Consider the following 27,589-nt stretch of genomic DNA (forward strand, 5'->3'; position numbering starts at 1 on the left):
AGCCCCCATCAGCCAGTGATGGGCATGCGGTAGGAACAAGAAATGAACCTCTATTACTTTGAACCACTGAGATTGTACTTTTCTTAGGTCACTCAGCATCTCTATCACCGCACTTATCAAGCTGTGCCATGACTGTCTGAGTTATCTCCCTAACTAGACACTGAAAACTTGAGGCCAGAATTATTTCTGTGTATAACATAGTCCAGTGTATAACACTGTTAAAACAACCCCGTAGAAAATGAAATTATCTTCCTTCCTGGCCTCTGTGAGCCTCTGTGTTTACGTTTTTCTAACCCCCGCCCCCCTCCCAGCATCACCAGATGAAATGATATGGTGTCTCTGGAGTTCAGATACACGGGGAACGGTGGAGCTATTCTTTTGTACCAGTAGTACAAGCAGGAAGAGCTGGCAGAGGGGAGAGAGAGAGATGTCGAGGCATACTTAGGCTGCAGACATTTCAGATACAGCGGGTTCAAGGGGCAGACAAGATTTCAAAGTCTTGGGGAGACCACATGGAAAAATTACTATCCCAAAGTGTTAGTTTTACGAGGAATCACAGGTGTTATCTGGACTAGATTCCTGTATCACCAGCATCATCATTATCATAATACCAGTATTTACTGATAACAGACTATGCACCAGGCACATCTCCAGTCACCTTACAATTAACTCATTGAATCCTCACAACAACCCTATAAGGTGGCTATTATTATTTCCATTTTACAGATGAAGAAATGGAAGCACAGAAGGTAAATTTCCTATGGCCACACAGCTAGCAAACATCCCTCTCTGAATTCAGCGTCTGCTTGACGTCTCCCCATCCCAGGGGGGCTCACTAACTTCCAGTACATCCCACCTCCTGAGCCCTGTGCTGCCTCCCCCTCCAACTGCCATCCCCTGGACCGTTCTGCCTCCTAGACCAACACAAGACAATTCCACCCTCTTCTCTCCAAGGCAGCCCTCCACATAACTGAAGGCAGCAACCGTGTGTCCCGCAAGGCTCCTCTTCTCTAGTCTCAGCAGCCCAGTTCACTCAACCGTTTCCAACACGCCACAGCCCGAGGTGCCTCTCATCCCAGCTTAGTGACTCACACATGCCAGTGGGTTAAGTCAGCGGAGTGGAACTGGGCACTCTCCTTTCTAGTCTTGCACTGGGCTGATGGCTTCTACAACCCCAGCACGTTCCTTTCACCATGTAAAGCAGGGTCCAGAGGCAGAAATGAGGCCATAATCTGCTGCGGGAACAGCCGGCTCACCACGTGTCCTGCACTCGTCCCTATCTTGGCAAATGGAATGCTAAAAGAGGCCGCATGTTCAGAGTTTCTCATTCCTCCTCGGCTTGGAAGTCTGTTTCTGCCCTCTCCACCGTGGCCCCATCCCCCTTGTTATTCTCCTGCCCCCGAGAAGACACTCTGCACTCACCATGGAGTTCATGGCAAAGTGATTGTGCTGCGTCTGGAGGTCGAGGGCGTGCTGGTAGCTGACTCCAATCTCTGTATGGCTCTGGAGGAATAACTCCTTGTTGTGGCTTATCCAGTCGAACATCTAGAGGGGGAAAGAAGGCACACAGTCATCAGGGGGGTATGGGTCCAACAGCAAGGAACTTTCAGAGCTACTGGGAGAAAAGCAGCCTTCCTGCTGGGGTCCAGTGAGGACCAGTCATCGTGCTCAGGGTGGGGGGTGGCCCACAGCCTGGCTTCCCAGGAGAGCCCTCCCCCTTAGCAGAAGGCCCTGCCACCAGCCTCCATGTTTCCCTGCAGAGCCTAGGGGAAGAGAGAAAACGAGTAAGAGGACCAAGGAGAAGGGGGAGGAAGCTGCTCACTTTCCCTAGTTACTTCCCCTTTTATACTCCAATAAAGATGTTAAAAAAAAAAAAAGCTTTTAGAAATCGTCAAAAGCCACGCCCCCCTCAATGCGTGCTTTAGGGACAGGTGAAGTGGAGCCAAGTGGGAGGTTTAATCCACTCCCTACTGCACCAGCAGGAGAGAGAGACACTTGTTGGAAGCCACAGGACATCCTAACATGCCCCAGCCCACTTACACTGCCCGACCACACATTGCTGAACTGACTCTGAACACAGTCAACTTTTCTTGTGACTCCACAGCCTCACAGTTCTAGGGTTTCTGCTGTGACCCATGAGGAACCAGAAGCGGAGGACTTTAAGGGTAGAGTAAATACTGCCTAGCACAGTGGGCACTGAGCCATTTTCCTCCCCATGGCTCTGTACCTGGTTTTCATTTAGGTTTCCACCTCTCCCACAGGTGGTCCATTCACTTTTAGGGGAGCTACCCAGAACCTCAATTCCAAGGGAAAGCCTGGTCACCCTAAGGGTTATCCCTTCTCAGGACACCAGATCTAAGCCAATCAGTGTATGACATTTCCTGACCCATGGGATTGTCTTAGAAACAGGAATGTTATCCAATTCAGTACAATAAAACACAAAGGGAAGTTTGCTGCAAGCTTCTGGGAAAACAGAACTGTAGTTGTTTAGATATGACTTCTCTTCCTCTGATACTGTCATTGGGACCCTGCACCTCAAATTGCTGTAGCCGTTCTGCTGGCAGCTTGAGGGTGAAGCCAATGGGCAGAGAAAGAGTGTAGCCAAAACAATGGCAGGAAACAAGCAGAGCCCTGATTAAGCCTTGCCTGATCTCCACACTGTGTCTGGACTTCCTTAGTACCCGAGCCAAGAAATCCTCTTTATTATTCAAGCTGGTTTAATTTGGATTTTCTGTAATTCTCTGCTCAGAGTAGTCAAGTGATATAGCCAGGAAACGCGTTAAACCTTTGGAGAAGAGGATTGCTATACTTGGAACTCATGGTCCATAGTTTGGGATGAGCTAAAGGCTGCAGCTCAGTTGCAGAGTAGAGCAGGGAAGAATGGAGCACAGGTGTAGGCTGAGCAGCTGCAAAGATCACGCCAGCTTTCCTGGAGGCAGAACCACAGCCTCATTCCATTTATCCCCTTTAAACGGAAAAGCGAATTTACTTTTTCAGTTACGTTTAACCAGCATTTATCGGACATTCATCATATGTCAGGCACTGTACAAGGCAAAAATGATTAATATGTGGCTCTTGAGTTTAAGTGGCTTAAAAGCCAGTGTGGAAAGCAAACATGGACTCAGATACAGTGTTAGCACAACTTGGCATATGACTTGAATAAAATCACAACTCAACAAAGAAATCTATCAAGATAAAGGTCAGCGTGGTATATCAAGGTAGCAGCCTCTCTTGATGGTGTGAAGAGAGGGAAGAGCAGAGAAGGCTTCCCAGAGGAGGTGACAGCTGACTTGACCCTGACTCAGGTAGGAATTAGCCAGGTGAAAGAGTGAGATGTGGGCTCCAGGCAAAGGGAAGATCAAAGGGGCAGAACTGTGGGGCAGCCCAGTGTGTAGAGGGCTCTGAAAGCACCACTTCTGTGCTTCTGGACCTGATGTGAGGAGAAGATGTGGCTGGGGAGGTAGAAGGGACCATGGAGAGCCCTGGACACAGGCTTTAGGAAACCTGGACCATACACTGCGGGCAGCAAGATGTCAGTGGAGGGTTGTAAGCTGAGCAGTGAAATGTGATGTGAGCTTTGAGAGCAGCATGGGATGTGGACGGGTGGGGAGAGACGGAGCAGTAAGAATGGTTAGGAGGTTATAATCCCGGGGAGCAAGAGTGAGAACCTGGAAACCTGGATGTGGGGCATGACAGTGGTGTCTGTGAAGTGGGCAGAGTGAGAGTTACTAGGAAGGGACTGAGGACTCCCAACTGTTTGGGGAGGGAGGGTGAGAAAGAGAGAGGGAGGACAGCCAGGTATCTGGCATGGCACCCTGGATCCTTGTAAGAGAAGGTGCCACCATGACACCACCTCAAGAGGAGGGCAAGAAGCTGGGGTGGGGGAGGAGAGATAGTAGGTTCCGTTTCAGATGCTGAGTTTGAGAGGCTTAGGAGACCTTCAGGTGGAGGTGTCCTGTGGGCAGCTAGAGTTTTATCTGGAGGTCAGGAGAGGGACATCAAGGCTATGACAACCCATGGTTAAGTATAAGCACATCACCTTCCCAAGGCAAATGGGCATGATTTAATTTGGAGATGATTCTCCCTTTTGAATTACCCAGATCACTTCCAGCTACCTACACAGATAAAGGGCAAAAGTATCATCCTTCACTTTCAAGTGTCAGCAGATGTTCCAGGCCAGGGGTGCCTGCGGAGGCTGGGCAGGATCGGTGGCATGCGCCACCCTGGGTCCGCCAGCCACAGCCAACCCCACACCACAGGCACACGGTCAGCGCTTTTTAAAATTACTATTAAGGACAAGAGGGGAAGAAGACAAGTGCCCCAGGAGTCTAAAGGACCTTCATTGTGTAATTTTTGTTCTTTGAAATTCTGCCTCTCAACCCCATTTAAAAATAATCTCTCATCTCTTTTCCTTGTTGACCAAAGAATCAATAAAATTAATGAAAATCTGAAATGCCTGAGGTCCTTGGAACTTAGGATGAAAAGTGCTCACTCATACTTTCTTGTCTATCCCAGTGCCCTAGAAGTGACCTTCCCTGTATTTTCTGTTAAATGAGTATTTAGATATGCTAATAAACAGAGAGTTATGTGCTAGCACCAGAATGATTAGATTGCCTGGCGCCAGGTCCCTACTGGACTACAGAGCAAGGAGAGCCGAACACGGGCCAGTTAGCGGGAAAAGCAATAACAACAGTGAGTTAAAAGGCAGAGAGTGGAGCGTGCTGGAGGAACCGCACGCCTCATTGAATGGGCTTCTCACACAATGAGGTCTGCACCCAGGCCACTGTGCCCCATCTGCCTTCCATACTGAAGCACACGAGCTGTCTCTGGGGGCTGCACATTCTGGGAAAGTTCAGCCATGCTGGAGGCTAAAGGCAGTGCTCCAAGGAGGTGACACTCATCTCAGGCATCTAGGGACCAGACAGTCGATGTGACACCAGGAACCACGGTCTCTCCAACACGGCGGTTTCCTAGGGACAGTCTCAAGTCTTCTCTGGGCCTGAATCTGCTGCCTAATTGTATATAATACTCACTTCTGTGAGCCTGGTTGCCTGCAAGGGTCACCAGCATTTCTGCTGCATTCACTGCAGAGAGAGAATGTGTGTGCGCACACGCAGGTAAGCACCCATGTGCGTGTGCAGTTAAGTGGGATGAGGACTAGGCTGGTTCTGGGCCTGGCTCTGTCACTAATTACCCATGAGACTGTGGGCAAATCTCTTCACTTCTGGGCTCCTCTTCATTTCCAAGGGATAAGCAGTACCCAGAATGGAGGTAAGCACCCTGGTGTACAATCGGCTCAATTTGGAAACTTAACGGAGTGTATTTTTTTCCATTCAAAATAAAAATTGGTTTTATTGAGTCTCCTGGATCAGAATGCATATTCATTGCTACAGCTTACATTTCTAACTTTTGAATACAAAGAATGACTGTAAGAAAACTGGCATTGTTCTTAATAGCCAGAGAAATGCAGCCTTCTTAGTCTCAGCCTTGACATCTGCCCAGTGCTTTAGGGTTCAAAATGTCCATTCACAAGCATCATCTCGCTGCCTCCAGCAGGCCCACTTTACGGATGGAAAACAGGTTCAGAGAAGTGAAACCCCCGCAATGGGCTTCATTCATGCCACTGAAAGCACATTCACTGAGTGTCCGTTGATCCAGGCTCTTGGGACACTGCCCTGCCTCCTGCATGTGACTGTAGGACCTCCTCTGCCCAGGCTCCACAGAGCAGCTGCCCCCCCAAAAGGCAGCCACCAGGGTGCTGTGGGGCTCCAGCAGTGGTAGGATGCTGTCCCTCACATGGGGCCATTCAGTGGTCAGTACCCGGCCCCCTCCTCTCTGCCTCCCACCTGCCCCCTCAGTGCCTGGGGATGGCTGATTCAAACAGCTCCACTTCTCTCAATAAATACTTAGTGAATGAAAGAAATGCATGAGGGAGTTGGTCACAGGCTCTGAGGTTGCTAATCTCCAGACAAGCTGACCCTTTCTAAACTAGGACATTTTATGATTTGATCTCTTTGAATTGGGCTCTCTGGAAGACACCTGAACTAGACACTGGAACAAAAATCTAAATTAAAAAAAAACCAAAAAAACTAAAGAAAATATCTCCACAGTGGTTTCAAACATTTTGAACTATCTTTTTTTTTTTTTGATAAGATACAAATGGTAGGTTCAACAAAATGTAATAAAACAACAAAATTCCTCCAGGAGGAAAGTTCATGTCTAAATAATGAAATTTTATCTCTTTGTTTGGAAACCAACATACTTTTGTCTCATTAAGAAGATAGATGTTACATGTAAGCTACTTGGGGTTTTTTTTTTCCATGTTTTGCAAAGTAATGTTTTTATGCTCGCTTAAACTCAGTGAAAATATAAAAATCTGGTTCTTAATATATAATAAATGATAAATGAATCTATTTAAATGCAAATTAGGAAAATAAACAGAAACCTTTTTCTCCTTTTCTTTTAAATATGGGGATAGCTAAAAGGTTATTATTGTTCTGTTTTTAATAAAGCATAAACGATTTCATAGAGCAAGGATATTAAATAAGGATCTTGGGCTTATTTTCCTTCATTTGCCAAATTTAGCAACAGCATCTGATTTAGAGTTTTAACTTTCAAACTACCTTACCACCTAGTGTTAGTATTTTATACTGTCTAATTTAGATTACATTGGTTTTAATTTGCTCGTATTCAGGTTTGGTGACTTGACTGAGAGGACAGAAGACAACCAATGGATCTTCTTTCCTAACTATGCACATTCCAGTATCACCTGTTGTCCCCTGTTACCCTGCTTGGACATTGCAGCGACCCACCCATAAAAGCCTGTGCCCTCAAGAATACCAACAACCTCCTTGCCAGAGAACCTCGCTACACCTGAAAACTTGCTGTGCAGTCAATTCCAAAATAAAATGTTACGTGTGTTATAGTGCAAAGAACAGAGGCTTCAAATCAGGAGACTTGGGTTCTAGTGCAGATCTGCTTTATAAACTTGGACAAGTTAGGTTAACGGTCTAAATCTCAGGTTCCTTACCTTGAAATGGGGATAACAATTTACACTATTTCAACCTTAGCATAATAGTGAGATTCACATAAGACAACGGTTTCATGCTTCAGTAAGTGCTATATACCAGATAGATTTTAAAATCTATATAGTGAACATATTCTATTGCACATATTTCCCTAATGTTTTGTTTTAGAGCACAGAACAGACGAAAGGTGTGGATTTCAAACTGCACTGTGTTCACTTTGCAAAATCACCATGGGCTCATGGAAATCACATCTGCAGCTCGTACACAAATATCCACAGCCCATCCCTCCCGGAGACGCACTCCCAGTGCCACTGCAGGGCACTGCACAGACCAGGGACACCCATGCATCCTCCCACTGCCCCCACCCTGACACACACTCAGGGCCCTGTGGTGCCTTTGCCCACAAAGGACTCAGAGCCCCGTACACTCTCTCAGGGTCATGCCTGAGGGCACTGTCCCCTCCTGCCCTCCCTGTGTAGCCTAACCAGGGATCTCGCCCCCTCCTGCCTTGCTTCCAAACTCCCCCTTCCCCATCCTCTCTGCCACTCCCCAACCCTTTCACTATTAGAGATTCAATCCCTTTGGCTCTTAACAGTTTTTTTACTTAGGAGAGACTCCTACTAAAATGTATTATTCCTGTAACCCCTCCTGGAATTAGTTTATCCTGGCTACAGAAACAGCTTATTAAGAAAGCAAGGCACTTTGTGAGCACGACCCAGGGATGAGATCCTAAAATGGGGTGGCAGAGGAGCCCTACACCAAGAGAGAGAGGGCCTAAAGTGAGAAGTGGGTGGGAATTAAGGGCAAATTTCCCCACCTGACAACTCTGGCTGACCCCGGGCACATGTCCTCAGGCAAACAGGGCAACACACAGACCCCATGTGTGTGTTCTGGCCTAGGACCCTTAAGCCCCTTCAACTTTGTTTTCAATTATCCACTCACCTAGGATTGAGCTTTCCTGCTTTTCCAAAGCGGGGTAGAGAAAGAAAAATAAAGAACCCAAAATTTGGATCTAGTTTCTAGGTTCCTAGAATTCCTTACAGAAGGGAGTTTGACATCTCTCCTCTTCTGTATCCTGCAAGGCCTGCAGGCCACAGGGAGTCCAAGGTTCTGGGAGGCCGTCTTTACACTGGTGTCCATAGACAGGGGAGGTGGTTGGGACTCGTGCCTGATAGACAGTTAATAAATATCTACTGAGGGAGAGAAGGTGTTCTGGGTCCTGCCTGTTTTCCTTTAGGCTTTTGGAATGTCAGCTGGCATTCTCGTATATATGGTATAAGAGAGAAGCCATTTCTATCTTTCACCATAAATCCAGCTGCTCTCAGAGGATGGCTCAGCCTGGTTACCTGGAGACCCCAGCACTGTAGCCTCAGGAATCAGCCAGGGCACCAAACAATTTCACCGGCCAGGCTGTGTCTCTGACCTGTAGACATTCTATCGATCCCCTAGCATATTTCTTAACCACTCCATCCCCAAATTCCCTAATTCCCAGATCTCAGATCTAACATCCTAACAGGCTGCTCACATCCAGAACTGCCCCAGTTTCTCTATAAAACAGGCAAATGTCCCTATTTGCTCCCACTGTGAGCAAGGAAATAACAAAACCTTTTCCCCTTCTGCATGCTAATCTGAACTTCAGTTAACACCCCAGTTCTGTTTCCCTGGAAACAGAGAAAGATAGTATGTGCCAACATGTTACTAAGCCATGTTGCCTGTGGTAAAAACACCCCCGATTGGTAAACTGTATCTGGATTAGAAGGACTATCAATAAACTATAAATAACTGATGGGGACAGCATTCCTTGATCTTCCCTGAAGCGGGTGACTCTTGTGACTGGCGTGTCCATTGCAGGAACCCTGGAAGCTGTGCCAACAGAGGATACTGGCTTCTGTGGGGCACGGGTTGTTGAGCCATGGGAGCTTCTGCAGCTGCCCACCATGGATCTTGTCTCCTTGCCCCTGAGCTGGATTGTTGCAAGGACTGTCCTGCTGGGAAACCACAGCTTCCATCTTACATTGTCCTGACTGGATCAGCGCCAAGGGTGGCCCATAGCAGTCTTTAAGGCTGAATGCTTAGTAGAATGTAAGAAGACTCCTTGGTAGGTGTGGCATCCATACTGCAGAGTCAAACTCTGTGTATATCGTCTCTCCTTGTCTTCCATTTCTCCATTCTCCTTTCTCATTTTCACCTTCTCTCAATAACAGCAGCAATGGTCATGGTAACAACAACAATAACAGCAACTAACATTTGCTGAATGATCACTCTGTGCCAGGCACTATTCTAAGCATTTAACATATTGAACTCACTTAATCCTCTCAATAACCTCCTAACTATCTCCCCAATATTAACCCCCAATATTATCATCTCCATTTTACAGACTGAGAAACTAAGGCACAGAGAGGCCCAAAGCCACAAAGCTAATAAGTGGCAGAGCTGAGATTCAAACCCAGGGGGCCTAGTTCCGGTGTCGGTGCTCTGAACCTTGCTGCTCCAACTTCCAAAATGCTCAGAGCTTCATTCTGTCTACCCTTCCCATCATCAGCAAACTTTCAGAAGTGCATTCTGCCCCCCCCTGCTGTTTTTGTTTTCCCTCCGTCCACTTCCTCTTTAACTCCTTGTAACACCTTCTACCTTTACTGCTTTCCTAAGTCTGCACCCACAGTGAAAAATAATTGCCTCCTTTCTGAGGTCTTGATCCTTCCCTTGATCTCTCATCAGAATCTGATGCATTCCCTTCTGAAACTCAACCGTCTCTGGCCTTCTACACCAGGTCATTTTCAGGGGCAGGCCATCCAGCTGCAGACATGATCAAGCATGCCCCTCCTGCGTTCACAAGTCGCTACTGAACACTAAATTCTCCCAGGAGAACCAGTGCTTTCACCCACTCACACTCTCTTCCTTGACATACCATGTCTAGTCTCAGCACGACAAAAACAATAGGAACGCTCTAATTTCAAAAGCTCACCAATCCTTCAGTTTTACACTGATTTATTAAACTTGCCTCCCACTTCTCTGACTGCCCCTTCATGGCTTTCTTTCCTGTCCCTCACACCCTTACTGGGACAGTCTCAACCCTTAGCCCTCAGCCCTCTGCCTTTTATTCGTCAGCTCTGTCCATTTGAAAATCCATCCAGGCTCACAATTTCAACCACACAAATAGTATTTCCTGTTTCATGCGCCAGGCCCTGTGCTAAGTACCTCCACAGACTATCTCATTAGCCTTTATAATAATGCAGAAAAAGGGTATTGTTAATTCTGCTTTCGACATAGTGAAAACTCAGTACAAAGAGCTGAAGTAAATTGCCCGAGATCATACAGCTTGTAAGTGATAGAGATAAACTTAGAATCTAGTGTCCATCTGAACCTCATTTCCTCTGCTCCAGGGCGCTCTCTAACCTTAACTTCCCCAATAACTGACAAGAATAAATATGTGCCTGGCTCTGCACAGTGAGATTTATACATGTTATCTTAAGCCCCATAGCAGCCCTACGAGATAGTAGATAACATCATCACCACCTTTGTCTAGTTGAAGAAACAGATCCAGAGAGATCAAATAACTTGGCCAAGGTCACACAGTCAGGGTGCATATTAAAGACTCAAATATCTAAGTCTATTATGACTCCAAAGTCCATGCTTTTAAACCACTATCGAATTGTCTCCCAAATGCACACCTAAATTTCAGATTATTCCTAGTCACATGGTGCCCATGGATTCAATGTGAATATTCCCTTGTTGTTCCAGTAGCATCTAAAACTATTCTGCCTGTTCTATGAAAACTCTTTACCTTCTCTTGACACCCCACATCTTTACCCCACCCCTCCAGCCCATTTGTTCTCTTTCCTCAAACCATTCTGAAATATACCCTTCACTTTCCACTGCTACTGATACTCACCACTCAGCCCCTCCTGCCAAGATTACTGCAATTACTCCCTTACTGATCTCCCTGAGGCTGTTTTCTTCCTTATATCCAGCAATCTGCCCCCACCAGGTTCACTGCTCTAATACACTGCTTTCACCCTGTCATTCCCTCAGTCCAAAAAAAAAAAAAAAAACCTACAAAATTATTGTTGCTATCTATTACCTATATTGCAAAATCCAATCTCCTTACTCTGGCATTCAAGGTACCTCCCCCCTCCACCTTCAATTGGTCCACATCTGCCTTTCCCCCTATTCTTTTACACCCCTGTCCTACACCAAGCATCCTTTCCTGTCATATTCTATTCACTTCCATGCAAATACACCACACCATGCTCATTGCCACCCCCGTGTTTGTGTTGACATCTTTCCTTCCACGAAATACTCCATATCCAAATATCCAAATTATTTCTACCCTTCAAAATACAACTGAAGTCTCACTTCCTCCAGATGTCTTCTTTGAGCAACTGAGCCCATACTGATTTCTCTTTCCTCCAAACTCACTACTCAAGTATCTACCACAATAGTTCACAAATGTAGCCTTCATTCAGAACTACCTAAAGCGTTTTCTTAAAAAAATATAGCTTCCTAGGCCCTACCCTTGAGATTCTGATTCAGTAGGAGTTCTGCAGGTAATTCTAATGGACTTTCATTTTTATTTAAACAGTTCATGTGGACTTACAGCCTGTTCTTAATGGGGTGGCTGGCATCGAACTTAACTCTACCACATGTAAACTAGTTAAAAGCTTTGGTCAACAACCAACATAGACCAATGATCCTTGAAGGAAGGGAAACATACAATGTAAGCCCCATATCCACCTTGGCTTTCTCCCTGAGGGTATTTTCCAAACTGTGGAGCCCAGAAGCAGGAGCTGAGCAGAGAGCAGCAGTCTTAATGGGTATAAAACACCAGGGATTAGACTTCAGGGCTGGTAAGGTGGTTGCAATTACAGTGATAGGAAGTAAGAGAGAGGGAGCTAAGAAAAGGAGCCCTAAAAATCTTCACCAAAATTTCCTTCAGGTCCTTGGCCAAATCCTAAACTGTGCATAGGCAAGGTGAGACTCCAGAAGGTCTAACAGAGAACAGCTGTGGGAGGTGGAGAGCTGAACAGAAACGTCAGAGGCTACACAGTGCTGAGGAAATGTTAGGAGTTCTAAATCAAACAGTGTAAAGAGACTTTGGTGAACACTCTGGACACTCAGTTGGGACCCCAGAAAGACCAGACTGTAAGAGTAAGACCCATATCCTAAGAATAAGGGTTATACCCTAGGATTAAAGAAAAGATGGAAGTAGATGTGTCATAGCAAAGCCTAAACCAAGGCTCAATAGGATCACGATCTGTAGTTTAACTGCAGCCCAGAACAAAACTTAACAATATTTAGAGAAGGATAACCTAATCAAGAGTCTGTACAGTACATCACCTATAATAACCAGTAAATTATTCAACATATGAAGTGGAGAAAAGTGACTAAGAATAAAAAAAATTAAACAGTCAATAGAAACAGATCCAGAGATGATCAGGCTATAATTTAGCAGACAAAACTTTCAAAAGAATCATGATTAACATCTTAAAGAGAATAGGAGGGAAAGGGACAAAATGGATTAAAAGATGGAACACGGCAACAGAGTCCAATGTTCTGTTTCTTGTAGCCAAAGGAGTTCTGATATAAATAGTCACATGCCCATGATGCTCAGTACAATATTTTATTCACTTACTGAATGCCCACTGTATTCCAGACATTGGCTTAGAGACTGATGATAAAAGATCAAGGTCAGAGTCTAGTGAGGGAGACAAATGTATTCAACAGTCAACTTTAAGTGTGACAAGTACTATGAAACATTGTAAAGCAACTATACTCCAATAAAGATGTTAAAAAAAAAAAGTGTATATGATGGGCTGATAGCAGAGAAGGACTTGCTCCAACTTGTTAGAGGTAGAGACGGGGAGAAGCACGATGACTCCCAGAAGGTCACAACAGCTGAACAATACTTGAAAGACAACAGGATTTAGTCAGGTGAAGAAGGTGTAGACGGGAAGGGCATCTGAATGAGAGGAAACAGCTTGAAAAACAGCATGGGATGTGAGCAGGTACCAAGAGCTCTAGAGCAGGACGTGAGAGGGATGATGAAAGGCAGGGAGGGGCCTAGGTTGAAAGGCAAAGGTCGAAAGGCAGAACTGGGCCTTTATTCAGTGGTAGTGAGGAAACACTGAAGGAAAGCAATAAGGTCAAATTAGCCTTTAACCCTGAAGTGGGTGTCTACACTGAAGCCCCCAGATACAGTCATTTATCTCATTGCAAAGAGAAGTCCAAGTCAGCCCTGATCTCACAAAACAAAATCAACTAGCACATTATAGATATAGATAAGAATATCAATTGAGGGTTCTTGCCTTCCCACCCCACTCCCTCCGCCCTTCTTTTCCCCCTCTCCTCCTTTTTCTTAAAAACCCTTCAATGTCTGGGTCAAAGAAGATAAATACAAAGGAGGAGATAAAGATAACATATGAAGGTGCCCAGCACAATGCACGACACATGGTAGATGCTGAATACATGCTAGCTCCTTCCCACTTCCCCTGGATTCAGACAGGATAAGACGGCAGTCACAAAGAGAGTTGCTTTTGGATTAGAGAAACCCAGGCTGCAACTCTTCATGCTCAAATCACACACTGTCCTTGAAAATTAGCACACTCCTGTTAGGCCTTAAAACGCCCCTCTCCTCGGGCTTGCCCTCCTCATGCTAAGTGTTGTAATGAAAAGTCTCACCAAGCCTATTCAGACTTTGAATAATGTTTTTTTTTTTTTTCTTTGCATTTGATTTCCAGTCTGCTTGCTTGGATGGACTAAATTTCCTGCAGCCCTGGCAACACACATGCTACCCCACTGTGGGGAAGGAATGGTCATCCAGGAGCCAGCGAGTCAAGCAGACGAGAAACAGAACCAACCAAGCCAGGAGTCAGCCCAGGCAGCCCGGGGATATTGACTCTGAGTGGCCAAATTCCTTCCATCTGAACCACAGATGATGATAAAATATTTTCAGGAACAGCATGAGGGAATGTTCACTCACTTCCCAAAATATAAAATTGAAGAGGTCAAACCCGATTTAATTCAAGCTAAGAAAATAGTACCCAACTTTATCCCAGAGCTACATTTAGGCATAAACTGAGCTCTGGCCCTTGGCAAGTTAATTTAGATGAGCTAATGCTCGTTCCTGGCCTACAAGATACACTCAATAAATAGTAACTATTATTGTTACTGCAAAAATGGAGTGTCTGTCGCACGTTCTCACCCCGTCCTCCCACGCATACTAAAATCAGCTGTGGCAATTACTTGCACATCTGGGGGAAAAAATTCCACATGGGCTAAGGAGGAGGTGGCCCTCCCTTCAGGAGTCCCTCTCTGAGAGAAGGGGCAGGTGCTATGCTGGAAGGGGTCTGTGCTAGGTGGGCTTGACCTTGAGCTGAGGAAGAGAGCCAGCACTCCCCTTCTCTTCCTGCAGCAGCTTCAACAATGGGGCTCAGACAGGTGGGGGACCACGAGGGAGCCAGGCTCAGGCACATCCAGGAGGACCTGCTCAGTCGTGCTTCCAGCTTCCAGACGACACCTGGTAGAGCATACCCCACAGGAGCTCAGGAAAGACTTAGGAATGAAGAGCCCAATCTTCAAAACCCTCAGTTTCTCTAACAATCTTCTTCAGGGGACTAAGGTAAATGCCTGTGCTTAGATAGAGCCACTGTCCCTAAGAGTGGGGCAGAAACGCAATGAACAGATAACTCTTGGTAATGTTTATGGTAACCTTCATCACCACTTCTCTGACTTTTCTGTGCCTTAAGGGAAATTAACATTTGAATTTAGTCTTTCATCCTTCTTCCAAAGTGTTTTGGGCTTTCTTTCCACCTCTGTCCTGGGGTCATCATCCTCACATGAAGGCCTTGTGGTTCCCTTAGCTCTCCGCCTTGACCTCCAGTTGGTCACCCGGTCCCATTTTCTTTCGTTCAGACTATCTCCAAGGTTTGCCCCTCTCCTTTCCATTCCCACTGTCACCTCATCTGCCCACACTTGGATTAGTATAAAAGGACCAGAACTGGTTTCCCTGCCTCCAAATCTCTCTCTCCATTGCAAGATGAAACTTGCTAACACCTCAGTTTTCAAGCAAGAGCACTGGAGGGACGTCTCTTGAAACGAGTCAACAGTAGGTGGTGCTCTTGTGCCAGCTCAGAGCACTCACAAAACTTCTGTTCCATCAGGCAGCCTAGTGAGTACAGACTGTGCCACGGTCCACTCTTTATCTGGCACTGACTATGTGCCTCTGGGGAACAGAGTTATCTAAGACGCTGGCCCTGACCTCCAGGACTATGCAATATAATTGGGTTGGAACAGGGCCAGTTTGAGGCGGATGGATAAAGATCATGCATGGACAGATGCCTGGAGGACAGAAAGACCACCTCCAGCAGGGAAGAGCGGGGAGAGTAGCTGGACCTTCAGCTAGGGTAGGGTTTCTTTCTTTCTTTCTATTTATTTATTTATTTATACTGTAGGTTCTCATTAGTTATCTGTTTTATACATAGTATCAATAGTGTATATATGTCAATCCCAATCTCCCAATTCATCCCGCACCCCCCCCCCTTGGTATCCATACATATGTTCTCTATGTCTGTGTCTCTATTTCTGCTTTGTAAATAAGATAGTCTACACCAATTTTTTCAGATTCCACATACATGTGTTAACATATGATATTTGTTTTTCCCTTTCCTTCTTTCTTTCCTTCTTTCCTTCCTTCCTTCCTTCTTTCTTTCTTTATTTTTGGTTGCGTTAGGTCTTTGTTGCTGCGCACAGGCTTTCTCTAGCTGTGGCGAGCAGGGTCTACTCTTCCTTGTGGTGCGCAGGCTTCTCATTGCGGTGGTTTCTGTTGTTGCAGAGCGTGGGCTCTAGGCACGCGGGCTTCAGTAGTTGCAGCACGCAGGCTCAGTAGTTGTGGCGCACAGGCTTAGTTGCTCCGCGGCATGTGGGATCTTCCCGGACCAGGGATCGAACTTGTGTCCCCTGCATTGGCAGGTGGATTCTTAACCACTGCACCACCAGGGAAGTCCCTGTTTTTCTCTTTCTAACTTACTTTACTCTGTATGACGGTCTCTAGGTCCATCTAGGGTAGGGTTTCAGTAGGCAGATGGGAGGGAGGTCAGTGTAAACATAGGTGTGAGAAGGTGGGCCTGTGCAAAGTACACAAGAGGATGTCCTGGGGTGGGGGCTGAATGCCCAAGTCCAATCTCACTCTCCATTCTAGGTCCTTCTGGTTTGCACCTCCTTGGACACCTCGTGACAAGGGGTGTCCCAGGGAAATATTTAGGATAAGACAAGTGCCACTCTGAGGTGGGACCAGTCAGTCCACCTGTTCTGCGTGGAGGAAACCAACATCCTTTTTTTCTTTATACCAAGAAAGGGCAAGAATCCAGCTTTCCTCTGGTCCCTGGTTACTCAGGGAGAGGTGTGACTAGATTTCTGACCCCTTCCTGTGACTCCAGGTAATCGACATGGCATGGACATCACCCTCCTACACTCCTCCCCATGCAGCCTGAGCTCCAGCCACACTGGCCAGTAGATGTTTCCAGAACCCACCCTGTACCCCTGAGGCTGCCATGCCTTTGTTCATCTTCTTCCCTGCACCCCAACCTGGCCTGAAGTTTTCCCCTTCTGTGGTTCCCACGGCAGTGATAGGTTCTTTGGCCAACTTTCCGATGTAGCAGCTGTCTGTCAGTGCCCGACCCCCCACTGCTCCAGTGTGGTAAGGCCCGACTCCAGCTCATCTTCCAACTGCCCGTTCCCAGCACAGTATCCGGCACTTATTTAATTGGCTTGTCTTCAGCAACAGTGTTCTAAGATCTTGCCAACCTGGGCACACGCTTCTAATTTCCTTTTCCTTCTACTAGTTTCTCCAGGCACCAGGGCCCTATCTCACCTCCCTGCTCTGCTGTCACATACTGCCCACTGTCTGCTCCAGTACCCTTGTTGTGGATCCTGTACTCTCCGCCCTTCCTCCCAGGCCCTGCAACAAAAGCCTCCCCATGCCTCTCTTCCACTCCTGATCCCATCTATGTACATGGCCCAGCTCAAGCTGGTCTCCACAAACCTACCATCTGCTGAGCACCTACCGGGCTCCCGGCATACTAGATGCTTTGTATACATTTTCTATAATCCATACGACAATCCTAAGGCATGTATTAAAATCTACATTTTACAGATAAAGAAACTGCTCAGAGAGGGTGAACTGGCCACAGATAGTTAATCAGCTAGCGAGTGCCTAAGCTGGGATTCAAACCCAAGTCTCTGTGATTGTAAAGGCAGTGCTCTTTCTAGAAGCCTTGGCTGGGTCTTCTGGCCCGTGCTCTCTGTCCTCAGTGGGAAGCCTGAGCCACACAGGGAACCAGCCACAGAAGGAAGCAGGACCAGAAAAGGGAAGCAAAGCAAGCAGTTCCGACAGAATGGATGCACCCTAGAAGGCTGGGGTAACACAGGCTGGAGGAGCTCAAGGGCGCGGAGAAGAGGGTCACAAACAGGAGAGGAAGCAGAAGAGGTGCAGCAGGGAGGATAGAAGGTGAAGAGAAGGAGGGAAAGGGGGTTTTTCAAAGTAAAATGCCTGGGAAGAAATCTTGAAAAATTTCCCTACCCAAAACAGATGCAGTTTGTTTTTCACTTTATAAACTGTACCTGAATGTCTTTCATTCTTCAAAAAGGGTGCTTAAGACATTTCTTCCACTTCCCCTACTGGGGCAGAGCTGACATGTTTTGTTTTTTCTTGGACCACCTCCTCACTCTCTCCCCCCCACACACTAGACTCCCAACGCTAATCCCTGCCCAGTAAGCAATAAAGACCTTGATATCCAACCAGGTTCTAACCACTGGAGTGGTTACTATTTCTTAGCCATCTTTTTCTTACAAGGATCGGGAATCACATCAATGCTGAACCTGATTTTCCTCACACTTGCCCACATTATTCCCCCACCCAGTGCTTGGGCTGGGTACAGGTCAGCACCTAGCAGAGGACCTGACATACAGCAGACGCTCAATGTCTGTGGACAAAGGAATGAATCAATGAACGTTTCTCTGCAGCTTCTCCCTGTGCCTCATACAACTTCTCTGATCAGGATCCTTCTTTCCTAGCTCACTTAAATGGCTGTGGACAGAATCAGGGTGACAACCTGGATTATGGAAAGTACTGTAAACATAGTGTCCGTGTTCTCGGTTCCAAAGGGTCACTATGGGGTCCATAGTGCTATGGGGTCCACACATAAGTAGAAGCCACCTATGACAATTCAGGCCCCTTCCGGCCCTCATAAGAGACCTGGGAGGGAGCCAAGGCTGCCGTGCCCACCGTTCCTGCCACTCCTCTCTCCGCTCTGCTCTCCACACCCACTTCTCATGCAGGCCTGGCGACTGCAGCAGACACTGGGGCTCAACACGCAGCAGAGGGAAGGAAGGAGAGGGAGAAAGGATGTAAGGAGGAGAAAAACAGCTTCGGGAAAAAACATGCACACATGCAGCCTGCAGAACATTGTGACTTGGATTATTTTTGGAATCTAATGTTTCTAATGTTCAAGGGGAGGAAATGAGAAAAAGCAAGCAGAGATTCCCAGGACCGGCAGGCTGGAAATAATACAGGACACTGTGTCCTCTGTTGGGCGGGACACGGACACACTTCCTCGCCCTGAGCCCAGTCAGTAGGGGGGTGGCGGGCAGTGGTTTAGGCCTCAGTAGGAGGAGGGACGCAGGAGCAAGGGGTACCGGGAGCCCTTCTCCAAAAAAAGCAGGAAATTACAAACCACTCAGTAAAGACCTTGCCCCAAAGAAGGTCATAGTTCTTGGAAGCCTTCCTCCCTACACTGAGGGCTCAGGCAAATGAATCACAGAGACTTGTCAGCATGCCCCCGAGAGGCCCAAACAGTGTTTGCCCTCTTACCACAGCATCAGTAAGGACACAGGTCAGGTGACCACTAGCCTCCACTCCACCCCAGCCCCTCTGGCCACCTCCTAGGTCGCTGGCATGCGTACCCTTTCTCCTGCAGGGCCGGGGTAAGGTAAGGCTGTGTGTGTGTGTGTGTGCGTGCGTGTGCGTGTGTGTGTGTGTGCGTGTGTGTTTTGTGGGAGGGGAAGGAGCCCCAGGCTCAGAGCAGAGGGCCCACCTTCCCACTGCCTACCTGGCTCTATCCCAGGCACACCTCCCAACCTCACCAAGTCTCAGCTTTCCCATGTAAAATGATGCTCACGTTCACGCCCTGCACAAAGCAGACGGGAGACCAAATGAGGAACCACTGACTGGGTGACTCTGGGTGGGTCTCTGCTCTGGGTCAAAGTTTTCTATGTAAAAGGAAGGGCTAGACCAGAAAATCTCTAAGGTCAGGGGTGTGAGAACACTTTAAAAACTGACATTCAAAAAATATTTCGTATTATAATGACGACAATGGCACTTCAGTTTGACAAATGACACTGCTGGCTCGAGGGGCGTGCGGGTTGGAGAGGTGACGAAGAGAAGAGGCAGTGAGCCAAGTGTGGGGCAGGGAGGAGGGCAGTGCACTCCCTTCACACGGCCCCACTGGTTCTTGTCGCCCCAGGCAGAAGGAGACTTAGGGTCCTGCTTTGGGCCCTGGGGAGTGATCAGAGCTGTTTATACCTCAGAGGGAAAGGGCAGGGAACAGCAGTGGATATTCTGCCCAGTGACAGGGCATCCTGGGGATGTCCTAAATTGCTCATACGGTTAACAGGACACACACAGCAAACACAGTAAGCACGTAACAGTGCAGTGCCCTGCTGCCTACCATGATGCTCTTCACCCAGTGGGCCCCATATTCATATTTTCTCAGGGTGACTAACATGAAAGTAACATTATTTTGTTTGCACAGACCTCCAAGAATATCAAAATGCACAGACATATTTCTTGGATGGACTGTAGGAGTGCTTCTGGCCACAAGCTTGTAAGAGAATAAGACAAATATGCTCTTTGCTATAATGCACAGCAGGAGGTGACAAGTGTCTCAGATGTAGCAGGTGATCACATCCCCCTGGGGAGAATCGCTTTCCTCTGTGGCTGCTTCAAGGACAGACACCGTTTTTCCAGAGAACTTTCCATGTGGCGGCTCCCCCAACCCTGACCCATCAGATATGATCCCAGCTTGACTTGCGTGCTCCTCTCTTTTGCCTCACCCAGGGGCACCACACAATCTAGTGATCTTGAGAGACCCCATGAACCTACATCATAATTGCCAACTTCTGTCAAAACTCGATTCTTAACTTTATTCCATTAGGGATCACTGAAAATTATTTGGAGCAAGTTCATGTGTAAGGTAGCATGGATCACGCTCTGCGAGGTCTCAGCGGGGGGCGCCAGATGACTGAGGAGTAAATCAGGACTGAAACAGCACAGGGAGAAGGAAGGGAAGCCAAGGTCTAGGGAGCAGTGATGCTGGGCCAGGCAGGGGGCCAGCACCTCCACCCACATCATCCCATCTAATTCTCCTAACAACCCTGGGCAGCAGCTTGGGCTTTTTTTTTTAAGCAGGAAAAGAACTCAACAGATTATGGTTCTATTTGCTGAGAAAAGTTTCGTATTTTCCATCATCCCCCAAGGCGACAACCCTGAAGAGAGAAGAGCCAACTGTAGATATACAGGGGAGAATGAATAGCAAAAAAGGTGAAAATTCCTCTAGAATTGTTGAGCTGTAAAGGGGCTGAGACATCATGTAGTGTGGCAAGTCTCCAAGGAGGGGGAGAGGCAGGCACATTTGGCTTGGGGGGTTGGGGGTCTTTACCAAACTCCTCTGGGGATTCTGATACACCCCCTTACAAGCCTATTGTCGACCACCACCAACCCCCCACCACCATGACCACACACACACGCTGCCACCCCACCTCCCCCACTGAGACACATTTTCACAGACAGAGAGGATCGACATGAGAACAGTGCCCTGTGCAATCAGGAAAAAGTCGAAAGACACTGAGCTATCCCAAACTCTTCCTCTTTGTTTTGTTGGGAACATAATTGGGGGTCAGAGGTTGAAGATGTGCCTGCAGTCTCCCAAGTGGTAAGTGGCACCCCAGGACACATCCGAACCCCCATTCACACAGCTCCATTTCAGCATGGACACGGCACCCGTGGGTGTGAACAGACTTTCACCATGCAAGGGTGAATATGCAGGAAGACATTTAAAATTAGGTTCTCCACAAACGTATGGACACTAAGGGGTGAAAGTGGGGGATGGGGGGTGGGGGTGGGGGTGGTGGGATGAACTGGGACATTGGGATTGACAGATATACACTAATATGTATAAAACGGATAACTAATAAGAACCTGCGGTATAAAAAAATAATAAAATAAAATTTAAGAAATAAAATTAGGTTCTCCAAAGGGAGGTTTCCCACAGGTGGCGTGGTAAGGGCAGCTATCAAGGCCAGGGTCCTCTAAGCAAATGAGAGGTTCTCATCTGGGCAGGTACCTTGGTCACGGAGGAGGTGGGCACCTAAACATCCTCCCAAGTGTGGTGATAAAGATCTTGTCTTGGATGTGTTCCACCTGAAACAAGCACAACATGCTGTATAAACTGATAATAAGCATAATTCCAATACTGGAAACCCACTGGATAGCTGTGTTCATTCTTTCACAGGGGCTTCTCTTACAGGAAGTGGGACTATACTCTCTCTTTCCAGAAGGGCTTTGGGCAAGATTAGAGGGACTCCCAGGTAAACAACAGTATAGCCTCCTTTATTCAGAAGCGAAGTAGACAAATGTTCCTCCATCAGTTAAGTCTAGTTATGCCCCAGAGCCCTTCTAAGCACTTCTCCTTCCCTACAAAGACTGGAAGATTGTGGGCCTTCCCCAGATTAGAAGGCGGATGGTGCAGCAGCTTTGGTATTTTCTGATACTTATGATTGGCATAAGCACATAGATGGGCAGCAGGAGGTCACAACGGCCGGCATCAGGATGACAAGGCTGGTTTCCTACAGTTCATGGGAGGTAAACTTTTCCATCTCAAGGTCTCTTCCAGTTCTACCATCCTAAGATGTGCCCCAGGCACCCAGGAAGGGGGAGGGAGCTAGGGAAGACCCTCCACTGAGCAGCACCCATCCTTCCCTTTTCCAAGGGGACATCTACAACGAGTCTACTTAATGAGGCTTAACACCACAAACTGCCCCCTAATGGGAAAGAGGCCTCCTCCCTTCTCTCCTGTAATGGGATGTGACTGCAGGGCAGACACCTTCATCACACAGGGTCCACTGCAGCAGTGGGGGCAACTGGCTGTGAAATGGAGCTGCAAAGAGAGCCGTAATCTGTGCCTGACCAATGAGGAGTGACTGGCCTGTGCTCTGTGAACACAGTGGAGGACAGGCCCATTAGTTACAGACCAGAGGGCCCAGGGCCCAGGCAGCGGTGCTCATCTTCCAACAAGATGCATGGTGCGTCACTTGAATCACCTCCGAATTACCCAGCCCGCCCACAAATTGCTCATTAAGGCTTTCCTGTCATTCCTGAGCTGCAATATTCCCCTTCTCTGAAAACTCCCTAAGCACAGAGGCTGTGCCTAGGACAGTGAGGTACACACAGCAGACGTAAGTAATAATAAATTGATGACTTGAATAGGACTTGATGACAACTTGCTGCTCCAAGACAGAAACTCTGGCTCACTCATCTTTATCCAAGTGCCTTGTTTTGGGCTCATGACAGCTGCTTGGCAGAAGTTTATTAAATGAATGGGTGGCCTGCTTTATGAATTAGCTGCAACACAGCGTCCCTCCTCCCTCAGTGCTTAATTGGCAGAGAGAATGGCTCCTTCCCCGCCACCCCCAGGATGAGGGATGCATGCATAGGGTCATTGCAGAGGCCGGGGGAAGGTGGGGAGGGGTTGTTTCACTTCCCAAGGCCAGCTGGTAAACGGGGAGCACTGGCCATTATTCAAGGCCTGGGAAAGACGCTGTCACCCACAGGGCCAGAGGGGAGACTCTGTGTCCACCCCTTTACAAAAATAGAAGCTAGGTGATCATCAGACTCCTCCAATTGCCAAGAGCTTCCCAGATCTGGAATTAAAGGCCTCCGACAAGCCTCCCACCAGAGGGGAGGCTAAGACGTGGCTCATGCAGGAACTATTTCCTCAGGCCCTTGTTTAGATGAGGATCTGCACACACAACTCCTACCCAAGCCACCACCCTCCTCACCCCCTTTCCAAAACACCAAATAAGTCAAGGGCTGAGGCACTTAGTTCTGCACAGATATTTTAAATTAATCTTGAAGCAATTTTAAAGGACTGTTTTCCTCCCCTGCCCCTCACCCAGCACATTTCTGTGGCAGCTGGGTCAAGCCTGAGCAGCATTTTCGCCACTGACTCAATATCGAAATATTCCTGGGCTGCCCTCTTCCCATCGGCCTTTTACTCCCTCTGTTTTGTTTTAGATATTCTCTCCCCCACCCCTCCCCCTCTACACACAAGCACGCGCGCACACACACACACAAACACGTGCACAAACATGCATGCACATACACGTCTTTTTAAGGTATGAGCACAGATCCTAACTTACAGTCCACGCACAGAATTCAGGGATCATGGATTCGAATAGGGAAAAAATACGCCTTTATTTTTACTCACCTCTAACTAAAATAGAGCATCCTCTTCAATTATGAACAGAGGCAACAAACTTCATTCATGTTACCAATACTTGGGCCTCTGACATCAATAGAAACACACACATTCTCATATCATATCAGGGTTGTTTGTCCTGAAATGTCAGTTTTGGTCATCACTACTTCAAAATTATGGTAGTTATAAGACTTTAAGTCCATCTTGTTGTTTAACATGTTCCTAAAGAAGTACATATGTTGCTATACTTAAAAATTTTAATAACTGTATTTCAATAATTATTTTCCAAGCCCATATGTTATTTTGTACATTTATAAATATTATTCTGAGAAGGGGGTCCATAGGCTTCACCAGACCAAAGGGGTCCAGAGCACAGAAAGGTTAAGAGCCCCTGCTGTCGTATGAGCATTAGAAGATGGGATCTGAGATTTTCCCTAGAGTCATCATGGGCCAGGGGACTCAGGGGCTAACCAGCAGCATTCAGTGGTAGCGGGAGGCAGACCCTAGGAGCGGTGGGAGAGTAGGGTTATTGGATAAGAGCTTGGGTGGGCTTTGGAGGCAGACAAAATACTGGCTCTGTCCAACTGGCAGTGTGATCTTGGGCAAGCCGTTTCATCTCTCTGAGCTTCCATTTCCTCCACTATGAATTAGGAATAATAATATACCATACAATTCTCACGAGCATGAATTGAGAGGATATATGTGTGGCAGCAACTACTGCTTGGCTGGCTGGCACCTGGCTGACTCTAGGTCAGCCTTCCCTACCTGGGGGCTTCTGGGGCTAAGGTATGTTATGTTGTTTTGTTTTGTTTCGGAGATGGGCACTGTCTGTGCCCTATGTTGGCTTCCCATTTCCTGAACTTGAAGAATGCAGTGAAGCGCCTCAAACTCAGACACATCTAGGCAGACCTAAGTCCCCTACCTCCTCTTCTGTTCCGGCTCACTGAAACAGGCACTCAGGCCAGGATGCAAAGCAGATCTCCTGCCCCAGAGCAGAAGAGACCTCAAGTGAAAAAGAAATGTTCCAAACCTTTCCAACATTGGTCACAGGAGCCAAAGTACCTGCCTCTGGGTTTGCAGAGCAGCTGGCTCCTGACCTGGTTGTCTCTCCTCACTTGGATATGAGATGGGGATTCTGTAGTCCAAGTGCCCGCAACCCCAAATCCAGGCCAGGCCAGGGTCAGAACCAGGCTGCCCGGCCACTGGGCAAAGAGCCCTCAGAAAGGCCAGAGGAAACCTTGCAACTCCTAAAGTTGTGCAAAAACTCCTTTACATACATGTCTCTTCCAAACTCTGGCTTAAATGATGTTCAAAAATTCTGTTGTAGAAAGGGGCCATGCACTCTTAAAATTATACCTATTGATTTTCATGTGATTATAAATTATAAAAAATTGGAAAGCACAGAAAATTTATACAGAGAGATTAAAATCAAGCATAAGCCTTGCCCCTAGAAATCAAAACTATTAATATTGTGGTGAATTTTCTTCCAGCTATACTTATGTTAGCACGCTTACATAAACTGGGATCATAATTACATCGTTTTATATCCCAATTTCGTCACTTAAACTACCTAGAGACATTTTCAACATGGGCTCTTAAAAGACACAAAACCATTATATCAGATGCTGTCTGTAAAACTCACAGGTTACTGAGAGTCATGGTATTCCTACGAGTGGTATTGTGCATTTAAATGTGTTATTCTCAGAAAACTGGTAGGAGAGGCCCTTTCACTCTTCTTAAAGTGCATGTAACAGTAAACTCTCTTCTTTAGCTTGGAGAGCATCTAGAGGAGATACTTTTGCATTCTCAGCAAAGAGGCACTGCATGGTATTTTCCTTTTTCACTTTCTCATATCTCCCTGATAAGGGGAAAGCTTTGAAAATTCACTGCTGGAAAAATATCTTGCTTGACAAAGTGTGCAGCAGCTGAGGGAAAACCTCCAGAAAGAAGTGGTATGGCAGGAAGAGAGCCCTGGACTTCAAATGGAAGACAGCTGGATTCCTGTGTCAAGTCTGCCATTGTGGCCCCAAGATCAAAGAACACCCACCACCAGCCACCTCAAAGGACCAAAGGGCTGTGTAGACTAAATGAGACTCTGTATGCGAAAGTGCTTTGTCAATAGTCAAATACACTGCAGGGCAATAACCGCTAAGTCATGTTGTTGTGGCTGGTAACAGCACTGTTACTTCTGTTGCTCAGCCGGCTTGAACTACGCACGGCACGCCCTGAGAGGGGCAGCATCCAATGGTGCAAAAGCGTGGACTCTGCAGCCATGCTGCACCTCCTAGTTTGGCCCAGTTATTTAGCCTCTCAGTTTCTTCATCTGTAAAATGGGATGATGATAATACACCTACTTCACAGGACTCTTGACAGATTAAAATAAGTTAATTTACACAAGGTGCACAGAACAATACCTGGCACATAATAAACACTCCACAAGAGGAGCTTTAAAAAGTTGGACTAGCAGTCTCCGTCATTCTCCCTAGAAAGCTATGCATGCCCCCCACCCCAGCCCTGCTCAGGTTTGGCTGGCACCCTCCTACCTTTTCAGCATCCTGCTCGAAGAGCCGCAGCTGGAAGCACTGGTCCAGTTTGAGCTTGCGCACGTGCCACATCTGGTGCAGGTGCTGCCGGGTGGAGTGCAGCTTGTCCAGGAGGCTGGTGATCTTGGGCACCAGGCTCTGGAAGTCGGCGCTGCCCGGGATGCAGTTGCGCCCTGAGAAGCCGTCGCTGCAGCGGATGCACTGCAGCAGCCGCTGCCCCTCCCGGTCCAGCTCCTCCACGGGGGCCTTGAGCACCTTCTTCTTGAGCTGTGTGTGCTCGTCGATGAGCCGCCGCGAGCCCTCCACGTCCACGGGGAACTCCTTCCGGGCCAGCATCTCCTGCAGGTCCTCGAGGCGCGAGAGCAGGTGCACGGCGCTGTTGAAGAACTCCTCCAGGGAGAGCCGCAGCTCGATCCACTCCTCGTGGTTATACTCCAGCGAGCCGTCGAACTCCTCTGTCAGCTGGGAGGGGTCCACCAGCTTCGTGAGGCCCTCCACGGATACCATGCTCGTCTGGGAGGGGCAGACACAGAGAGGGAGACTCAGGGATGCTGGGGCAAGTCAGGGGAAGATCCCGGGGCAGCCGTAGGCAGAAGAGAGAAAGTCAAGGGGAAAGGCCAAGATAAGTCCGTATAATAATGACCACAGCCTGCCTGGGAAAGGGCAAATGGGAGAGCATGCAGCCCCCTGGTCAGCTAAGATCAGCAGTTTCAAAAGACCGGCTTACTGGTTCAAAGAGCCTCTCCACCTGCTCACCATTTGCCATTGAAGGGAAGACTGCCTTTATGTTCCTACTGCCCTCATCTTCCTCCTTCCCATCCCCAAGTCTCCCACAACACGGCTTAGGAGGCTAGAATCAGAAGCTGGAAGAACAGACTGAATCTAATTTTAGGGGGTCTAGTTCTCAATAGCTTTAAAACCTAGGATATCCTCATGGTTGGATTAAGCAGTGTGGGTCAGTCTTGGGCTGCAAGGGTCTCAGAGGCGATCTTCCTGCCTCTTTCCACAAGCAGATGCCCTTCTCTGATGCAGTGAACAAACAGGGCTCGGGGGACAGGGAGCCTGGGCCCTCGGCTTTCTCTGAGCCCCACAGGCTCTTGGAGAGCAGAGTGGAGAACGTTTGTCTCCAGGACACAGAGCAGCAAATGACGGCACAGGCAACCACCCCGACGTACCAGGAAAGATTGTTTCTTTCCTACAGGATTTCTTGATTCTCTCTCCTGGAGAAGGAGAGGCTACTAGAGAAATATCTGGATTCAGGGTCCAGCCCTACACTTACTAATTGTGTGAACTGGGCAAACTAAGTTCGCAGAGCCGTTGTTTCGTCCTCTGTATAATGGAGATAGTAATGCTTTTCTCCTAGGGCTGTGCTGGAATTAAACTTGACAGTGTGTAAAGCACCGAGGGCACCAGCATGGAGCATGTGCTCAGTCCTTGTGAGGGCTTATCAGGATGATCTGAAGGCTGCATCCTTACTGGAACCCTTAAA

General features: G+C 47.5%; 1 protein-coding gene across 8 annotated transcripts in view; it reads right to left on the minus strand.

Moving 5' to 3' along the window:
- Nucleotides 1-27,589, minus strand: part of KALRN (kalirin RhoGEF kinase) — a gene marked incomplete at its 3' end in the record, with an annotated part of 654,541 nt that overhangs the window by 403,457 nt on the left and 223,495 nt on the right. For all 8 annotated transcript variants that reach the window (XM_082458482.1, XM_082458476.1, XM_082458483.1 and 5 more), the window contains 2 exons: nt 26,101-26,613; nt 1,423-1,545 (listed from right to left, as the gene is read on the minus strand). In XM_082458482.1, coding sequence (XP_082314608.1) covers nt 1,423-1,545; nt 26,101-26,613 — 636 coding nt within the window. The remainder of the gene's footprint in view (nt 1-1,422; nt 1,546-26,100; nt 26,614-27,589) is intronic.

Source organism: Balaenoptera physalus (assembly GCF_965194825.1).
Source record: "Balaenoptera physalus genome assembly, chromosome: 4".
NCBI classification, from domain to species: Eukaryota; Metazoa; Chordata; class Mammalia; order Artiodactyla; family Balaenopteridae; genus Balaenoptera; species Balaenoptera physalus.